Source organism: Meleagris gallopavo, chromosome 2 (assembly GCF_000146605.3).
Source record: "Meleagris gallopavo isolate NT-WF06-2002-E0010 breed Aviagen turkey brand Nicholas breeding stock chromosome 2, Turkey_5.1, whole genome shotgun sequence".
Classification (NCBI taxonomy): Eukaryota; Metazoa; Chordata; class Aves; order Galliformes; family Phasianidae; genus Meleagris; species Meleagris gallopavo.
This window is the reverse complement of record NC_015012.2, coordinates 48,494,301-48,515,091: the sequence shown is the minus strand read 5'-3', so window position 1 is coordinate 48,515,091 and position 20,791 is coordinate 48,494,301. Positions and strand designations below refer to the sequence as shown.

Below are 20,791 nucleotides of genomic sequence, written 5' to 3'. Positions count from 1 at the left end.
AGAACAAACACAGAAAGCTTGATAATTTAGTTCTTTTTTAAATAAAGAAATTTAATAAAAAATTGCCTACATGTAGCATTTTAGAGCATTTTAGAACATTTTGATGAATTGCATCTGTCCTTCTGTCCTGTAAGATTCTTTTTTTTTTTTTTTTTTTGAAGGCTAAATCCAGTCAAAAAATGTTTTTAAGCAAAGTAATGTTTTACAAAGTAATGTTTTACAAGGCGGTGGGTTAAAGAAGACTTCTGGCCTCATTGATTTTGAGTAACTCCTTGAGAACAAGGAGTTTGGAGTGTAATATTAAACCAAATTTCAAGGGCTCCTAAATCTGCAGTTCTTACCCAAGCAAAATGTCTACTGAAACTCAATGGGTGTCTTTCCTGGGTAGAGATCCTGTATTGAGCCCTAAATGAGAGGTAATGCAGCGCAGTTCTCCAATCACTTTTCTGCCATGGTGGTTTTAGTAGGTGTTTGCTTGGCCTTTTTATCCAAAAATGTCCAATTTTAGGATGCATTTTGATGTTTAAAGAGAGAACGACTTGGAACTTAAAAAAGCAACATTGTCATACCTACCATATATGAGACAAATGCGTGTTCACATCCCTCACAAACTGCTAAAGATAAACCATAAGATTGTTTTGAATGCTAGTTAAATATATATATGTATGTTTGTATATATATATATTTAACACTGTCAGCTCTGGTCTTGTACTAATACTTTAGAGGCAAGGTTCTTCTCACTTTCCTAGGACTAAACACAACGTACTCCCATTGCTTTTGATGGGTCCAAAAGGTTTTACAGTTGTGTAACTAAGTGAAATCTGGCCCCAGCAAACTTGGCTCCAACCAGCAAGCTATTCCTTGGTGCCAGCTCTTGCTGAAATCGCTGCTGCCGAGGCTGCTCTGGCTCTACACAGTAGCTGGTAGGAAACAGGTATTAGTTTATTTCCTGGGGCTTATTTTTTCCTTTATTTTACTACCTCTCTCTCTCTTTTTTTCCTCTTAATTTATTGAACATGCTTCAAATAGCAAGTTGGGGAATTTTTTAGTCATTCTTTTTACTTGAAACCTGCGTGCTTTTTTTGGATATATAAGAACAATTTAACAAACTGTTTCTTAAACTCATTTGGTTTTGTAATTTATATAGAATTCAGGAGATGATTAAAAGGGCTATTCTCTATTCCCTATGCAACTATTTTAACTGTTGTAGTGTTTGACAGAATGGGATCTAAAAAAAAAAATCTGCAAAGTGGAAAACAAATCTGTTTACAGTGGCGTTGCTGACTATCCTACCATATTCAGCACTTTTAAATATTGTTATTTATGAAAATGTAGTTTAAAATGCAAGACAAAGTATTTATAAATGTTTCTTTTAATAAATAACTGTTTTGTCTGAAAGTGTTATTGTGTTATGACAACTTTATTCATGTTGGTTAGTTACTTGCCATTATGAATAAAATATTCAATTATTATACCGATAGAGTAATAGCTATGATGTTTACAAATCCTGAGGGGGGGGAAGTCAGTGAGAAAGGACTGCCTCCTTCTACTGTGAAATACTGTTAGAAGAATGATTTTTTTCTGGCTTTTTTTCTTAACTGGAATTTAACTATGGTCCTACATATGTCTAGTATCATTTAATACCAGTTATATTTACTATGATACTAAACATATACAGCATCATGTATGTATATACTTACATAGTGTAATTTCAAGTTGGTTGGTGTTTGAGGCACAAACATTTGGTTCACACATATAAACAATGTGTAAGACAAAACTGCATGCAAAAGCCTTTACGAATGTAGACTTACATATTCTTAATGTTACTATTTGATGGTGACCTGCTAGTCATAAGCTATCTTTATAAGATATTTCACATAGGTAGAAGTTCTTGTCAAAAAAGACAAGTCATCCTTTCAAGGACATTTTTAAAGCTAACTGTGTGGGCCCTAAAATATTACCTGGATTTCTAGCTAAAGATTCCAAAACCTGTATTTGGAAACTGTTACACGATTTTGACAAATATTACACCAGTCTTCAGTGTAATACTGCAATGAAATCACGTTCAAAATTTCTTGTCTTAAATCCTCTATTTGGAGGGGTTTATAAATTGAACATAACTTGTATGAAGTTTCTTTCTTGGAGCCAATGCTCATATTAAAATGATTAATAGACAATTCATCTATCAGTATGGGTTTCCCAAAATGCTATGAAAAAATGAATATAGTCCAAATGGACAACAACTTGTGCCATAACATGATCTCATTGCCTGTCATGCAGTTCTTTGAACACAAAATGTAAAACAGTCAAGCTATTAAACTGATTTATTGTGCATGCAGTGTACAATACACTTTGAAAAACTGCCTAAATACACTTATTCTATAGCCTGGAATAAAATAAGTATGTATTTAACTTGTATTTCAGTTTTTCATGAAAATGTATATAGCACTACGGAATGTGAGTTATTTTTTTGTCATTTTTGTCTCGTGTTCCAGCTTTTCTGTCAAACAGAGCAGAATGCCAAATAGACACAAATAAGCAGAGCATGTGGGGACACTCGTAAGACCCTCAGGTTTTGAAGATACTTGAGTATATGTTGTATTTTGCACACATTCAACTTAGTGATGTGCATCTGAGCTGAAAGTGGTTTGAGATGCCCAGGATAAAATAAAACCACAGATAACACCAAAAGTATCTAAGTTAGTTTGAAGACACATATGTATGGAGGAGACCTCAGTGCCTGCTGGCCAGCCCAGGCAGGGCAGAATGCCCTGGAAGTGTGTCCACACTGTCTCAGACTCATCAAAGAGTCAGTGGAACCCACAAAACCCTTCACAGCGCCACAGAATCAGAGACTCACAGAGAGTTGATAGAAATCACACATTAATTATATCCTCTTTTAAATTAAAAGTACGCAGAAGTGTCTGCTAGGCTATGATCTAAACCAACAAAAGACCTTCATCATGACTTAAATAAATGGGGTTTGAACTGTCACCTGATGCCAGACTTGCATCAGTAGTGAACACAACGACCATTTGCCCATATGTGAATAGCATATAAAAGAGGTGAGAAGGCCTTTGTAAGAGTAGCTATCTGGTCTTACTGCATTAAGGAGCAAGAAGTTTCCATACTCAAACTATTGCTGCAAAAGCCCTTTATGTGTCTTCCACACGTTGCTTTGAACCATGTCTAACTACCAACTCCAAAACACTGCTTTGTCTGTAAATGCCCAGAAGCACCCCTTTGGAGCAGCTTGGGATACAGCTGCAGCTGCCCAGCCCTGTACACCTCTGTCCTGAGCACACATTGCAGAGGCGAAACTTCAGTCCACCTTGTCCACCTCAGACCTCAGGGCTTTGGCAGCAGGTGTGTTTTTCGCAAGACAAAAGAACAACGCAGCAGTGGCACCAACATGAACTAGAATTGCACTTTTGGGAAACAACTACTTGTGTTATGCCAAAAGCCAGGTTTTGCCCCTTCCTTTACCCACAATCTGTCACCCAGTGGGATTACATCTTTCCCATTTAAAATAGGGATACAATCCACCTGTCACAACTTGGGGAGCTGCATGGGTGGGTGGCAGTGGTTTGCTGTCACTGGGACCCACAATAACCAGGCTGCACTGTGCACCACTGTCCAGCTTACTTCTATATTTACTTCCAGTAAAGTTAACTCTACACTACTGTCATAGCATATTTTGTCATAGAGCTTTATTCAAAGCGGTGCATTGACACTCATGACGATGACGATTTATTCACGTACAACGATGCGGTTACTGCTATCCCACCAGGGGAGTTCACTTGTGAAGTACGGTTACGTCTTTCTGTTAAGACACAAACAAGAATGGAAGAATGGCGAAGATCTGACTTCGACGGCCGGAACATAAACTACTGCCTAATAAAGTTTTATGGCCAGTTGCATATTTTTACAATAACCTATATTCTCCAGTACACTTTCCGAACTCAGCTCAAAGCGACCCAGCCCCCACTGCGCGCACTGTCAGCGCCGGCCAATCAGAGAGCGCAGTCCCCCTCCACGAGACGAAGGGAGTCGAATCCCTTCGTTCGTTTCCGCCACCGGAGCCCCGATGGCTGATATCGGGGCCGAGCCTCTTCGGCAGCTTCCGGAAACCCGGAAGGGAAACAGCCGAGCGCCTTCGGTTACCTCCGGCGAGGTGGGCTGCCGAAAGAAAGGGTGAGCGCACGGAGCGGTCCTCAGCCGGTATGCGGCTATTCTCGCGAGCTCTCCGCGCGGCCCGAAGCTGCCGGGCAACCGCACTGCCTGCCTGCAGCTACCCAGCGGTGTCCGACAGGGGCAGCGCGGCGGCAATACGTCCGCAGCAGCCGCGGCGTGGGCTGAGCGCCCGGCCTCGCTTAGACGAACTGTTCGCCATCCCCTCCTTAAGCCGCCTCCTGGAGGCGCGGGTGCAGGGCGAGGCAGGGACGGAGCTGGCGGCGCGGATCCAGCGGCTGCGTGACAAGGAACGGGAGCTGCGAGACACGCGGGAGCTGGCACTACAAGGTGAGGCGCGTCGAAAGGCCTGTGCCCCGTCCCGCCTCAGGGCCGCCGCGACGGGGAGGGGAGGAGAGAGGTCTGCATGGGAGGGGCGTGCTGAAGTGCATGGGGCCTCGTGGGCGTTGCGGGGTATAATTTGCATAACCTGGCGTGATTGGGTAGCCTCCCAGAGGGGGCGGGTGCAAACGAATGAGTAGCACTGCCGACGTGAAAGGGTATCGACTGCGCATGCGTGGGTTGCGTGCCGTTCCGCGGGGGCGCGCTCGGGGCCGCACAGTAGCGCTAAAGCTCTCATTGCTTTGGCTGGAGGAGATGACTAACGTTGGAAAGGAAAGGAAAATGTTTTTCCTTTTTTCTCCTCCGCTCATTCTCTTCCGGCATGGAGTGAAAAAAAGGGAAATGCTTCCATTGGAAAAGTTATTAGTTGGCCAAAAGCTGTTAGTTTTCGTTATGTGGAAATAGAGCAAAGGATTTTTGTCTCCCTTCTGAACCCTTCCCTTCAACCCGATGTTGACCTTAAGCAAAGACCATAAGGGTTTGGTCGGTCACTATGAGCACTTCTGCAGCTCATCCTTAAAATTTTTTCCATATAATAGGATCATAGAATATATGAAATTGAAAAGGCCCCATAAGGATCATAGAATCATCATGGAATCATAGGATGACCTGGGTTGAAAAGGACTGCAATGATCACCTAGTTTCAACCCCCTTGCTATGTGCAGGCTCGCCAACCACCAGACCAGGCTGCCCAGAGCCACATCCAGCCTGGCCTTGAATGCTTCCAGGGATGGGGCATCCACAACCTCCTTGGGCAACCTTTTCCAGTGTGTCACCACCTTCTGTGTGAAAAACTTCCTCCTAATATCTAACCTAAACCTCCCGTCTTAGTTTAAAATCATTCCCCCTTTTCCTATCACTGTCCAAGGATCATCGAGTCCAACTCCTGGCTCCACACAGGGCCACCCAAAAATCAGACCGTATGTCTCTTAAGTGATTTTAGAGCTTATTTTACATTTGTATATTAAAATATGCAACTGTGCTATGAAATAGGATGCTCTTCACAATTATTTAGTGAATATCTGATTCTGTTGGCCCTATCGCTAGACCTTGATCAGACAGTAGTCAGTCTAAAACGAAGAAGTAGATGGATGCAGGTGACCAACTTAGTGTGTTTAAGGTGTCACAGTTCATCAGCCACTCAGCCACATGTGCTTCTTGCCAGATGTAAGTAAAGCATACTTGTTATTGAAACCAATTTACACGTGCTTTTTTTCTTTTCCTCCCCTTTTTGCAGAAGTGATTTGGAAAAAAATAATCCCCAGATATTAAATGTGATCTTTAAAGACAACAAAATTTCTTTTAAAATGTAGTCAATCGCTAACATGAATCACAGTACTGAAAAGGTGTGTATTTGATGTGAGGGAACCTTCCAGACTCAGCTGAGCACAAAGAGATGGTGGCTGGCATCGTTCTTTTTGGTCTTGTACCATTGACTGTGAAATTCTGTCCTTGTGTTCCACACCCTTTCATTATGTATGTAATTTACTCCTTTGGGGGGGGTTTATTTGTTTTCTTTTGGGCAAGTGAGCTGAATTACTACAGGTCAGAAGTAGTTTAAGCTGTATTTTGTTTAAGTCTGAAGTTTGATATTGACCAGAGAGTGGGAGGAAGGGACATCTTAGCATATTTATACAGTAGCACAGGAAAATAAGTCTAACTGTAAACCATTAGTGTTGATCAGTCAAGTATCATCTTAAAATTACAAGTTCCTCTTATGTGAGGACTCTTGAATATTTATGTCTTTCAGCAATGTGTTAGAAATTCTGCAGCTGCCTTACAATAACTTCTTACAGATAGAGTACTTGAAGTTACTGCTACTTCAGTATGTGAATTGCACCTAAAAATGTGCAATTTTTAGATACAGCAGTAGTACTTTTAATGACCTGTTAATTGTGGGATTCCCCTACCCTTTGATCCTTGATGTCCCTATCATAGTGAAATACAAGAGGGTGTTCCCCAGGATCCTGGGATGACTGAGGTGGGAAGGCCCCTCAGGGAGTGGCTCAGCCCACTCCCCAGAGCAGTCAAACATAGCCCAGGGCCATGTCCAGTTTGGGTCTGGCTGTCTCCAAGGGTGAGACCCCTGAACATCCCTGGGCAACCTTCTCCAGCTTTTGGCTACCATTACAGTATATTATGTTTTTTTTCTTATGCCTAAGTGGGATTTCTTGTATTTCAGGTGTAGAAACATCTCACTGGAACGATAGATACTGTTTGTCATTGTTCTAGATCATAATATTAATCACATTTTCTGACAGATTTGATGTGATTTTGTTTATTTTGTAGAGTAAGTTCTTCACATGGTTATTTTGCAGAAGGTTTTCTGAGAGTGCCACTGGTTTAAGTCTGAGGATTAACCATACTCAAATATTCCAGATGAGAGTGAAGATCTGCGGAAACTTGCAGAAAGGGAAATCGTTTCCTGTGAAGAAGAGATAGCTGAACTGAAACACCAGGTTAGATTGCCTCTGAAAGCTTGTTATTTCCTTGCCATTCCTAAGTTAGCAAAGCCACGTTGTCTTCTCATTAAATAAGATATGTATGATGAACTCTTTTCCTTTCCCCCTCCCAACTTCTGCCAGCTGTACTCCTCAACTAGTGTCTGTTACCTAAGGAAAATGGAAAATGTAGATTGTATATAGATAGTCTATGGCTGAATTCTTTTTATCAGTTCATCCTGATAGGTAGGTGCTGTAGTTTGTCTCTTCTGGGTGTACCTTTGTGGGAGTTCAGCTTGTTATTGGTTAGGAACTTTCAACTTGCATGATGTGGCTTTGAAAAAAATAGTGCAATACTACGTAACTGCTTTAGACTGCTACCTTGTATAGGTTCTACATAGTATCTATGGATATTTGTATCAAATAGTTACCTTTATGTAAACTGCTAACATGTTCCTAATGCTACTGGCAAACTAGAAGCTGGCTGGCTGTCAGTAGAAATAGGCTGTAACTCACATTCTTTATTCCTTTGGCAGCAGTAAAACAGTCATATTATTAAAAAATAGATATTTATTTGTTAGTAGCTATTTATGATATATGCTAAAAGAAGAAAGGGAAAGCTGAAGTAGAAAGAGACATCACCTAGTACTAGTAAAGAAGGATGATCAAAAATTATTTATAAATCATACAGACTTTTAATCAATCCTTCAGAACTATTATATAGTTTTTGGTTCTAATATTCTGGTGTATCTGTATCCAACAGATCAATAAAGCCATCTCGCATTTAATAAATAAAAATAATATAGCTGAATTGGTGTTGAAATGTAATCCAGAGTATCTTCTTAGTTCTGAAGTTGATATTGGTTTAAGAAGGAATCTGATGGGAATGGAGAAGCTTTGTTTTCTTGCAAGAATTATTATATATCCTATGGTGTCCAACCAGTGCAGCGCTTCTAATTGATAAAAAGTTCTATGAACTTTTGTGGGTCTTTGAAAGAAATCTTTTGTTTCTGCAAGCAGACACAGGGAGGCTTTTTGGAATGCAGCATCCTCCCCTCCCAATTCATGTGTATTAATTCAAGGGTTGTCAGAAGACACTGAGCAGACAGCCCTCTGGAGCGTCTGTGAGTTAATGCAGGAGAATTGAGAGTAGATAAGTTATTGCATGTCATTTTATACATTATCAGTCCTGGATTGAAGGGGGAGATCTTAGATGAGTGTTTTTGCATTCACAGATAGTATTGCTTTTGATTCCTTCAGAAGAAACAAACAGTGATCTTGTCATGGAAGTAACTGCTGGAGTCGGAGGACAAGAAGCGATGCTGTTCACTTCAGAGATATTTGATATGTATCGACGATACGCTGCCTATAAAAAGTGGAAATTTGAAATATTAGAATATTTTCCCAGTGAAATAGGTCAGTAACTTAAAAAAAAAAAAAGGGTTGTAATTGTTTATAACTTTCTAATTTAAGCTGAAAAATTCATTCTTATGCCATATGAATTTCCTGTCTACAGGAAACTGATTTCTGTGAAATTATATTTAGAAGCAGAGATTGAATGTCTGGGTACAGTTTTCTTCAGCTTCTGTATTTGAGAGTGATATGAGTGATATCCCACTTGAGAAGTGCTATTAAAATAGTAACATACTAAAAAAAAATTCTTTCAGTAGTTTCAAAAAAACCAGAAATAAAACTAAGTGCTTGCAGATAAGAAATTCAGAAGGTCATGCTGTTACGTTTTAGTTTTATATAACCTGTGTTTGTAAAAATAAATATATATTTTTTTATTTTATCTTGATATGCTGTTCTATTTACTTAAAAATGCAAACAGCTTGTGCTTATAGGTTGGTTTAAAGGCGAATTGGAAGCCCATTTATTATTATGGGTTTTTTGGCAGAGAGGAAAACTATTAAAAGGATTCTTTGCATTTAATCCAAAATACCTTGAATTTTTTAAAGTAATGTCTGTTGAGGATTGTATAAGGAAAGGAGATGTTTGGATATAGCTCATGTAACAGCTAATGGATACACAAAGTGAGGGAGTTGTTGAAACTTTGAGAGGAGAACTAAAACATATGATCGCCTAAGAAAGCCTTTGAGTAAAATGTAACCTATCAGTTTTTCACCTTAATGACGCTAGTGAAAAGAGGTGCCTCGATAAAAATAAATAGCATAAAATAAAGAACATCTTGTAGCTGAATGCAAGGAGATTAGAAACTTTTGGTGTATTTGGTGATGAGGAGCTGTTAAGTTGATTCTCTGCATCTCTGGGAGCAGTGTGTTTACAGAAAGAGAGCATGGTAGGTTTACATAACAAACAGAGGCAGGAACATTAATCTACTGATTGTACCAGCTGGTGTGTAAATTTGTTTCACAAAAATCAGGCTGCTGTCTCTGCATGACTTTTCTGCACTGACACTTCCATTGTTGCTGAAAGTCTCATTACCAAGTTAATTCAGCAGACAAGCTACATACAAAAATTGATCAGTTTTCAAGTGATCCAGTACAACAGAGGGAAAGAGAAATACTCATGGAGAGAGTGGAGGCAGAAAAATGTGACTTCATCTCCTTTCAGCAGTCAAAGGTTCAGTGAGCTCAGGTTAACTGCAGTCCTAAATATGATGGTGTGCATGAGTGGTGGTAGGGACCACATTTTTTGACAAATTGCTAGTCACAGTTCTTAGCAGGCTGGACCTGCTAAGACTGTGTTGACAGATCTGCAGCCTTGCTGTTATGCATAGTGTGGTAAATAAAGCTAGTGTATTTTGGTAACCTATATTTTGCTGTGGCAGTAATGTGTATTTTACAGTGGGAATGGATTGGTAGATGAGTGCTTGCACAGTTTGCAACTAGTAGCTTGAAACTATTTGTACTTTCATCAGCATCCTTTTTTCTTTTTTGTAGCTACAAACAGTTCATAGTTTTAATTATGTTCTTATTAACTCTTCTGATAAATAGGTATTAATAAAAAGTAATGGACAACATGAAAAATAATCATTTAAAAATTTTGTTTTAATCGAGGAAAGAAAAACAAGGAAAACAGCTTGCTTGAGAAACATTGAAGATGTAGTTGGAAAAGCTGGGAAGTTACAGGATGTAATCCAACAGAACAACTAATCTCTCTTCCATCAGTACTTCATCAGAAACTGAACTAGCTTCTGCAATGACAGAAACTTACTTTCTTTTAAAAGCAAATTGAATCAGCACGGTACAGGTTGGATGAGTATAAACGATATGAGGGAAAGGGATGAGTTTTGTTTATTTCATACCTCAAGAAGTGGGACTTAAGGAGGAAATCAGCTTTAATAGGGGCAGTCCCACTTTCTAGCCAGCTGCCAACTTTAAATCTCTCTTGTGTCTCTGCTTTAGTGGTTTTGGGGCCGCAGTGCTAATTGGATCAATATGCTGATTTGGCTTGAAAGCTACCTATTGTTACTGGATAGTTAAGGCAGATCTGACTCAACTAGCAGCCCTGAGATTACAAGAGAAAGGGAGTTGTGCTTGACTGCCCTCTTGGTGAAAGCTCGATTCTTAGATAACGAACACAAACCTGCAGAAGTATTCTTTTCAGTGCCTGAAATTGGAAATCAGAGTCATAAATTAATACATATCTAGCCATTTTTTTTTCTTATTGAAGCTTCTTGTTTAATGGGGTTAGATACATGTCAGAACTGCTTTGACTTGCTGAGGGCTTGCCTATACAATGAGATGAATATTTAGGGAAGGAGGAATATAAATTTGCAGGGAAAAAAAAACAGCCTTATTCTTTGTTTGCCTCTTACAATGCATTTTCTCACCATACTCGTTTTTATGACCGCACACGCATCATTGTAAGGTAGAGCCACTGTAGATGGCACAGCCACCACATTCCTATACAATTCATTAGGTCCTGTGTTTATTAAGAAGCAAGTTAAAGATATTCAGTGGTATGGCTGGTGGTTATATCCCATCCACACTGAATTCTTGTAGACTGCAAAAACAAGGTCCTGTACTAACAGGTTAAGCTTCCTCATTTCAAAGAGCTCCAGAATCTAAACGTGAACAGGTTAATAAGGTGAATGTTAAGCATGGCTGCAGCTAAGAATTAGTCTGAATCCACTCTTAACTTACATTTTAGACACACCACCAGAAATGACTCTGAGAAATAGCACATTTGAGGTTTAACAGGCACAGTAATGCACAGTCCCATATGGTATTATTTATCCACTACTCCTTGCTCTATAGCAGCATGTGAAAACAGAGATATCAGACCTTGTTGTGGTCTGAATATAAGGTGACTAAGGGAACTAACAGAGCTCAAGCTCCTTGTTTGTTGCACCTTGGCTTTACAGAATGGAGAGGGACGTTTTTAGTTAGAGGCAAGCAAAAGTTAGTAGGAGCTAGTTGTGTTTGACAGGCCTAAGTAATGTTTGCAACTTTTTTTATTTTTTTTTAAGAGTAGAAGGTTTGTTTGAATTTCATTGGATTTGACTATGTTTCTTGATAAACCTGAAGTTACTGTGTATTGGTAATAGTGCATCTGAAGCAATATGACCTAAATAAATACCTGTCTTAAACTACTTTCTTGTCATCTTGTACTAAGCTCCACATTACCACAGTTGCACAATCATTGTTGCAGACTTGAAGTCTCCTGAACATACCACAGATGTAACTGCAGCTCAGATAGGCAGACTGTACCCGTTGTAGATGTACTAATGCCAGGACAAGTGAAGGAGAAAAGACAGAACATTAGCTTTTGCAATAAACTGCTTATTACATAATTAATTTTGTCTAGAGTGCCATTCAAGTTATTTTTACATCTTGGCTTTTTCCTCATGTGCAGAAAATGCTTATTATATCTTTTTGTTGTTGTGATTTTATTATTATTATTTTTTAGTACTTGCTTTTACATCTAAAGGAGCAAGTATGTTTTAATTCTAGCACTGCAAACAAATACACAGATTGCTTAGGTTATATATCTCTTCTTCTACAAGAAGGGTTATTTTGTTTATTTGAATACTGTTTGCATAATAATTAAGATTTCATGGCACTGTTAGAGAGTACCTTGCTGATTTAAACTGAAGTTTTTGATGCATATTCTTATTTGTGAAAATACATGCTTTCGAGTCGTATTTATCGTGATGGTTTTGTCTTACAGAATTGGTTGTAGATAATAACTATAAATCAAGAACTGCTTGCATTGAGTGATGCATTTGATTGGAAAGTAATATAGATCTCTACAGGTGGGAGTGAAATTTTAGAATTCACAAGGATGAAAATGAGGTGAAAGTAAGGAAAAAAGGCAATTTCAGCTGATTTTGACAAACCTAACTGTAAAAAGTAATATGTTTCAGTAAAGACAGGAGGGAGCATTAAATTTCTTTAGAACAAAAACATTTGCAGTAGTAGTGAAAAACCTGGCCTGCATTCTGGCTGATGACAGACTTCTGTACTGTGCATTGATATCACATTCTATGTTCTCTTCATCTTTTCATTTTTTATAAAGCTGTTACCTTGTCCCTTAACCTAGAGAGCCTAAGATGATATTTCTGAGAAGTATGTATGTGCCTCTCATTTTCCTGGGCTGTGCTTTCACGTTCAAAGACTTCATACAGCAATATTCTTTCAAGGTTTTCTCTTTTTCAGTATCTCCCTTGGCACACCACCTGCTCTGCTGAGAATGGGATCTGGGAACTGATTTGGATTAGAAAACAAAGCAGGGTCAGGTTTAAAAAAAAAAAAAAAGAAGAAGATAGTGACATTCACTTATAGTGCCATCCGTTCTCTAATCTTTCAAACAATTATACTAGCACAGTTGAAAGGATTGCACTCTGGCAAACAAGGAGGAGGAAGAATGCCATCAACTAGCATTGCAACAACCTTTCTGTCTTGATTGTATTGGGTCTTAGTTTGAAAGTTCCAATTTTGAACATTCTGTGCTAACTTGCAGTATGTTGCTGTCAAATGTTTTGCTTAATATGTGGGTAAGGGGGCAGGAGCTCTGCTAATTCTAATGGAGTAAAAAGTTAAAATGAAATGGAAAAACAAAGATGAGGCATAAAAGAGAATGGGGAAGAATAATTTTTTAAAAAAACAGATGTCCCACAGTAAGTCCACAGATTCACTGTGATGGTTTTTTTCTTTATCCGTTACATGTTGAGGTTCTCAAATACTACTCAAAGGAATTTGATATAGTTACTGAAAGTGGTTTTCAAAACTTGATCTTTACATAAACTTACAATTGGTGTCAGATTTCTGCTATAGTTGGAGTATTGTTTGTGTGCATGGCTCATAAACAGCCTTTTATGTATGTATAAAAAATTTAATTGGACTCTGTTAGAAGAACTTGACTTTTCTTTACTTGATACATTGTGTGAGTGTGTATGTTTTTGAGTTCTCTTACATTTTTGTTGTAATTCTATCTAAGCATTAAAATGATAAATACGTAGTTTTAAGAAATAAACAACAATGATGTCTCAGTGTGCTTGAAATGTAATAACATGTAGCCAATATTGTTTACACTTTTACAACTGTTTTTATTTAAGGTGGCCTAAGACATGCAGTTGCCAGTATTGCAGGCCTTGATGCTTACAAGTACATGAAATTTGAAGGAGGAGTGCATCGTGTTCAGCGGGTGCCAAAGACAGAAAAACAAGGGCGCATTCACACCAGCACAATGACTGTTGCAATATTACCCCAACCCACTGAGGTAACGTTTATTTTTAGTATAACAGATATTACCATAAGGCAGTGCTTTTACTTGCCATATTGCTTATACCAAAGTCTTTTCTTTCTGACTAGTTGTTCTGTCTTAATTATGATTTTGCTTTTTAATCTAAAAGTTCTTTTTTTTTTTTTTTCTTTTTTTTGCCTAGGGGAATGAAATAAATAATTTCTATATTTCATCATAATTGTTATCTCAAACTCATTGGCAGTTCACTTCACTGTCACTTGAAAATTTACTGTAACTGTGCCTTGCATGTTCAGTGGATGCAGTGGCAAAAGACTGATTTAGTTTAGAGAGGACATAGATATTTGTTTTAGCATCTCTCTTACCTATTTTTATAGTATCCTCATTTTCCCCTTCCAAATTGCGTGAGTGACAATTCATCCTTAGCAAATTTGCTTGGTTATAAATAATTAGCTAATAGTTAAAACTTTGGATGTTTGTTCTAGCAAACTGTCAAAATATTTTATTCCTTCTTCTTGTCCCTAAGCTGTTTCATTACTTCCTCCCGGAGATCACCACCCCATTCCAGTGCCAACAAAGTCAGTATGTTCTCTTTTATCTGAAACCCATTTAGTCAAGTTCAAATACTGTTTAACTTGTCTGAGGGAGAGTGCAGAACTTTCAGAAGAGGGGGGAGATTAGTGCTAATGGATGGTTATCTTTGATTTCCCTGCTTTTTATAAGTGGATCTGAGCTACCACTCAAACTTTAGGGGAAAAAAATTAGTTTGATCTTGCCTGAATATGTTTTATAAAATAAACCAACTGTGCATATTTGACTTCTTTTCGTTTTGTCTCTCATGACAGATGGAGCTGAAAATTAATCCAAAAGATTTGCGAATAGAAACGAAGAGAGCTAGTGGAGCTGGAGGGCAGCATGTCAATACCACAGACAGTGCTGTACGGATAGTTCATATTCCAACAGGTGCTTCAGTTTTCCTTAGTACAAGAACTACACTGTAAAAATACGGTCATAATTGCCTTTGTACTGTTTTATTTGAAAGAACGGTTTCAAACCTGGGTAACTGAAGAGCAAAGTTTTCATGTTATTTTTGTCTGTGCAGAAAATTTCCATAATGTTGTAAAGGCGGTGTCTTGTGCCTACCCTCGTTTGTAGTAGTTAAGGCCTTAGTAGGTAAGCTATCCATTTTTCCATTAAGTGTCACAATCAAGAAGTATTCAAATCAATTTATAAGAAAAAGTTTTATATTAAGCTTTCAACTAAGGGAAAAGAAACTGAAAAACAGAGGTTAAAATCTTAGGACGTAGTTTTTCTTGATTGTTCTCTGAAAGAGAGGTTGCTCTTTTTCCTTATTAAGTAAGTAAGTTTTAAGTATCATCCGTTGCAGAGTCTACTTAGGTTGCCAGCTTCCATTTGTCTTCTGGCTCCTTTCCCATGGATTACAGACATAATTACAACACCCATCCCCAGGGCTCAGGTTAGGAAATGTAAGAGGGATAAGATACACCCTCAAATGCTACCTGATGTCAGCTATCATATCTTTTATTGCTGTTTCTAAGCTTTTAACCTCCTTTTGAGCAATCCACAACATCTGCCTTGACTTTCATTGCTTTTTAACTTTTCCTCTTCTCCACCACAAACATTAGTCAGGCTTTACAGCCTCAGAGTAATCCTAGTACAGAGTAATCAGAGTACACTTTATCTTTGCATATCCAGGTTTTTGCCACCCATTTCTTTGTATTTATTGAATACATAAATCCCCTCTACACTTGTTGCATCACCTCAGTAAAGTGGAAGGTAAATAGCGAAGATGATAGAATTCTACTTAAGATACGGTGACAAAAAGGTACTCAGAAGTTTTGTATTGTCTTGTTCTTTTTCCAAATGTGCGGACAAAAACCAGCAAATGGTCTTAGCTGTTGCTGAAGGCAGTTATTAGTTTTTTTAATAGAAATATTAAAATGTATTACAATTATTTTTTGTGGTTATGTGTGGTTATGTGCTAGGGATATTGCATAGGGGTATTTGTGTTGAGTTTTTTGTTTTTTGGTGTTGGTTTTTTTTTTTTGTTCATTTCACCTAATCTGAAATTTTCTTATTTATCTTCATAATCTCTCTTGCTTTACAAGTATTCTTTTACTTTCAATTTCTGTCATCCCAAGTCCATTTGCAGGTCTTCATTGTGACTCCAGAAGTTGTTTTTAAAGTTTGATTTAAGACAACAAAACTTGTATTTCATACATTAATGCCAAGTAATTATGTATCAGTATATTGTAAATTTACCAGAGTTACTTATAATAGAAACTTAGGTTGTAGCATCTTCTTCCTGCGTTTCTTTTCCTGCTCTTTTCTTAGGTTGTTCATTTATTGTCTTAACTTGAATTGTATATTTTTGAGAAGAAACCATACTTTTTTTTTTGTATGTTCTGTATAGACACTATCTAGTGTACATTACTACTATTTTACTGCTAAATTTCCTAGAATTGTGGTAAAAAATTATAGATATCTTCTTAAGTTTATCACTTATTTCATTGTTCAATATACCAAAATAAATTTATTTTCTTCTGCCATAAAGCTTAAAACACAACTCAGCCTGCACTTGGCAGTTCTGTCCCAAAATATCATCAGACACGAAGGATCCTGGACTTTTACCTTCCTTGTCCAAATATACATTTTTTTCCTCATAATAAAAATCTCTAGAAATTGCAAACTCTTTTTTATATATGTTCCAGTTTAGTGTTAATTCTCATTATATTTTTGGCAGGAGTTGCATCTGAATGTCAGCAAGAAAGATCTCAAATTAGAAACAAAGAGAAGGCTATGCAAATGCTATGTGCTAAACTATACAACATCAAACTAGAAGAAGAAACCAAAAAGAGAAACAGTGTTCGAAAGATTCAAGTAAGTTTTCATTTTGTGAAGATTTAATTCTATATGATTTAACTCCTCGGGGGTTAACTCCTGTGTTCTTTCACAAGTTTAAGAGCAATTAATGTGACTACTTATCTAATCTAAGCACTATATAACGGATTCTATGTATTTATGAGAAAGAGAAAACTTTCATTTTAAATGCTTAATTGGTATTTCACCTTTCCTACAAGAAGACATTTAATCGTGTTGTAAACTGATTCTTCTTGTTTGATAGATTGGAACTAAAGGAAGATCAGAGAAGATCAGAACATACAACTTTCCACAGGACCGGATTACTGACCACAGGATAAGCAGATCAGTGCATCATATTGAGTGCTTCATGTTAGGGGAAGAAATGCTAGATGAAATGATACAAACTCTGAAGGAATACGCTAATTATGAATCTCTAATGGAAATTATTTCAGGACATGAAAAATGAATCTTGCTCTTTGTCAAGCCGTGTCTACAGGTACAGATACTCGCCTGCATAAGAACTTCTTGGAGCACCATTCAGAGAACAGAACTGTTTTTCAGATAATGAAAGCTGGTTTCCTCGTGGCTGATAAACAGTATTTTTACTGATTGAGTAAAACACCTTGTTGCTGCTGCAGTGTGCTTAAAGTAATTTGACTGGGCCAGATGTAACTGCAGTTTTTAACTTCTCCACTGAGAAGATACTGATACACCACTCTCAAAAGGTATGCATTAAAAATGAGCTTTTCTAGTTCCAAGTCTTGTTCAAACAATAGTTTCAACATCACCACAGTATCAAATAGCTTAGTCAAGATAACAAAAAAAAAAAATCCTGTTTTGTTTAGTAATATGAAGAAAGTGATAAATTAATACACTACTAATCTGCAGATTTGTTAATTACTTATACGTGGTATGGAAGAGGGAGTTCTTATAAATCAAGCAGAAAGAATTGTATAGGAATATTCTTTGTTCCAGCAAGAGTTCTAAAAGAAAAGTCACTAGTTTTATGAATTCTTTTTAAAAAGAATGTTTCTGTTCTTGTGTCAGAACAAAAAAAAAAACCAACAACAAAATTGGGTGGCTGTCTTGAAGGCTGATACAATTTCAGTCTCCATTTCTAGACAGTTTATCTTTTGTTTTTAATTGGATCTACATTTTACTGATATTTTTTTTTCCTCTCAAGTTTACATAATATGAGTGACTGCTCACTGTTTTAAACTGTTCAGTTTAACAGTGTCTTAAAACATTTGTACAAAGCATAAGAACTGCCTTTTTCATCTACTTATACAGGTACACATTCCTATCTGAGGTTAAATAAGACTGCATTTTACAATCTTAAGTATTTGTGGTAATACAAAACTTGCTGCCTTCATGCTATGTTAGCCCATCATTCATTGTAGATATATGTGTGTATACACACACAGAATGTATTCAGAGTACCAGTAAATAAGAAATGAGAACCTAAGGAAAATATTACCATGAATTTTGTTGTTTACTTTGAGACTTATTAGCATAAGAAATTAGAGTAAGAAATAAGTAAATGCAGGAGTTTGCTACAGTTAGCTTATAGAAACATGGCTAAGCATGCTATATAAAATTTGACGAGGAAAAAAAACAAAACTGATCATTATCAGTTTAGCATATCAAAGAATAGCTTAAGTTAGAGGGACCTTAAAGATCGTCTAGCTCCAACCCCCTGCCATGGTAGTGTTGCCAGCCACTAGACCAGGCTGCCCAGGGTCCCATCCCACCTGGCCTTGAACCCCTCCAAAGATGGAGCATCCAGAACCTCTCTGGGCAACCCATTCCAGCTTGTCACCATCCTCTGAGTAAAAAAAAACTTTTTCCTAACATCTAATTTAAATGAACCTTCATTTAGTTTAAAGCCTTTCCTCCTTCTCCTATCACTATCAGACCATGTAAAATGTCAGTCCATGTCCTGCTTGTAAACTTTCTTTAAATACTGGAAAGCCACATAAGATCTTCCCAAGCCTACTCCAAGCTAAACAAGCTCTACTCCCTTGACCTTTCTTCATAAGAGAGGTCCAGCCCTTTGTTTGTCTTCGTGGCCTCCTCTGGACCTGCTCTGACAGCTCCACATCCCTCCTGTGCTGGGAGCCACAGGCTTGTACACATTACTCCAGACAGAACCTCACAAGGGCAGAGTAGAGGGAGACAATCACTGCTCTTTCCCTGCTGGCCATCCCTCTTTTGATGCAGCTGGCTTTCCGAGCTCCAAGAGCACACTGCTGTCTCATGTACAGCTTTTTGTCCATAGAACCCCCAAATCCTCCGCAGAGCTGCTTTTGAGTTTGGCTCCCAGTCTATTCTTATATCTGGGATTGCCTCAACCCAAGCGAAACAACTTGCACTTGGCCTTGTTGAACCTCATCAGATTCTTGAGTGCCTGCTTTCTGTGTGTGTCCAGGTCCCTCTGGATGGTGTCCCTCCCTTCTGTTGTTTCAACTGTGCCACTCAGCTTGCTGTCATCAGTGAACTTGCTGAGAGTACATTCAATCCCACTGTGTTGTTCATTTCATTTTAAGATTGCAGTTTGAATTGGATGCATTTCAAATACAAGTATTGACTCAGTATCAGCTTTGTTTTATATCAAATATAGCATGGTAAGAAAGACCACGTTCCAAGTATTCAAATTAAAGTCGTATATATTACCCTAAGATGTTGAAGTGCTTGTGTATGTTAGGTGAGGTACACATTTCCTGTTGGTAAGTGAGACCTTACCTATGTCTAGATTTACCAGCAGATCTACTGGCACACTCTTTGTATGTAAAATATTTAGAGATTGATTGGAGCAGTATCTAAGACTGAAGTCTTTATTCCTACCACATCAGTGCTGCAAACAGAGCCATTGTTGCACTCTTCCTGGTTTAAAGCCAGGTTATATTCTACCAGTTGATGATAGGAGTTTGAGATTCCTTCTCTCTAGTGTTGTATTTTCCCAGGTGCGTAAGGGACATCAGCCTGGCTTAGCTCTGGAACTATTGCATGAACCCCATGAGTGTTAAGGTCTTTGCCAACATAAGGTCTCCTTTCATATTCCATCTGGGTCCTTGTTGGTTCACCTCTGCCAGGCCCACAGTCTCCCTGGTCTTGTCTGTTTTCTAAGCAGATGCTGGGTGCTTCATTGCTTGGTCAGGGGCTAGCGTGAGAAAAGTCAGGGACCCTGTGACTCTGGCAGGTGGCTGACAGGCATCTAAAAATGAACACACCTGAGTGCTGTACAGGGTGTGCTTAACATAGTGTAGGGATCTCTCTGGTCTGCCAGTGTAGACTTTATACCATAAAGGTTTGAAGTCTCTTTTACACTCTGTATTTGTTTTAATGCAGGATTTGTATGTAGGTTGCTCCGCAAGTTATGCCTCCTGTTTATTTCCAGGGCAACTATGGTAGATGCAAAGTACACAATAACACTATTTGATAGAGCAGATTCTGAGCTACAAAACAGAGTTTTTCAACATAGTCACCACCATTAACTATGCACATTTGGCAGCATGCTGCTTTTGTAAAAATCATCAGCAGAGGTGACTCGCTGTTGCCACTGCTGAAACACACCACTCAACCCTCACTGTGCTCGCATCCACTGGTTGGTGGCCGTCAATGTTCAGCAAGCATCAATGAATGTCAGTGGGTGCTTTTTTTTTCTGGGTGCCGTGGAGGCATTACTTGAGGAGTAGCCCCCATAGTCTCACTGCACCTGTGGCTTTCCTGAACTGTGAGATGGCACTGGAACGGTGGTGGGGTACCTCCTTACATCCACTCTGTTCTCAGGATGCCATCAATTACTAGTGCCCGTTGTACTTTAAAAGAAATCCTTCTCCTCCCTGTGTCAGGGGTGGGGAAGAGAGGTGACGAGGTATGCTGACCATGCAACACGTTCTTCCCTGGAACTCTTGTTCATTGGTGGTGAATTCATACCGTATGCATGCAGAGAGATGCTGTGACTGTCCCATACACATCCATTTGAAAATGAATGGAGACGGAGGAAGGCGGCAGTAGCACTCAGACGCGTCACAGCAGCGACTCATTCTTTTAAGCAAGCAGTAGGAGACCCTCCACGCGGACAGGGCGGGGGAGGAGCGCAGCAGCGCCCGGAAGAAGGGTCTGCTTGCACAGACAGGGCGCTACGCGGCTCCCGCGCTGCCGGGACCGAGGGGCGAGCTCGGCCGGGCGGGAGATGCTCGCGGCCACACCTCCGCGGAGCGCGC

At 38.8% G+C, this 20,791-nt stretch overlaps 2 protein-coding genes and 1 long non-coding RNA gene across 5 annotated transcripts in view; 2 read left to right on the top strand and 1 right to left on the bottom strand.

Moving 5' to 3' along the window:
- Positions 1-3,693: 3,693 nt before the first annotated feature.
- On the bottom strand, positions 3,694-4,297 carry LOC104909721. The gene is made up of 2 exons (XR_792550.3): positions 4,165-4,297; positions 3,694-3,823 (listed from the first exon to the last, which is right to left on the bottom strand). It is a non-coding gene; the product is annotated as an uncharacterized LOC104909721 (long non-coding RNA).
- On the top strand, positions 3,996-19,239 carry MTRF1L (mitochondrial translational release factor 1 like). Of its 3 annotated transcripts, none has more exons than XM_003204131.4 (7): positions 3,996-4,521; positions 6,952-7,031; positions 8,249-8,429; positions 13,537-13,700; positions 14,528-14,645; positions 16,447-16,583; positions 16,828-19,239. In XM_003204131.4, exons 1-7 carry the CDS (start codon positions 4,224-4,226, stop codon positions 17,029-17,031), a joined length of 1,182 nt encoding a protein of 393 aa, XP_003204179.1. In that variant the 5' UTR covers positions 3,996-4,223; the 3' UTR covers positions 17,032-19,239. The 3 variants fall into 3 exon arrangements, with proteins under 3 accessions (XP_003204179.1, XP_010705505.1, XP_010705503.1); XM_010707203.3 differs by having other exon boundaries at positions 4,389-4,521; positions 6,891-7,031; positions 8,274-8,429; XM_010707201.3 differs by having other exon boundaries at positions 4,389-4,521; positions 6,891-7,031.
- The window catches only part of FBXO5 (F-box protein 5), an 8,862-nt gene continuing 5,224 nt past the window's right edge, over positions 17,154-20,791 (top strand). The window contains exon 1 of the mRNA XM_003204130.4: positions 17,154-17,290. The gene's annotated coding sequence lies outside the window, so the exon portion shown is untranslated. The remainder of the gene's footprint in view (positions 17,291-20,791) is intronic.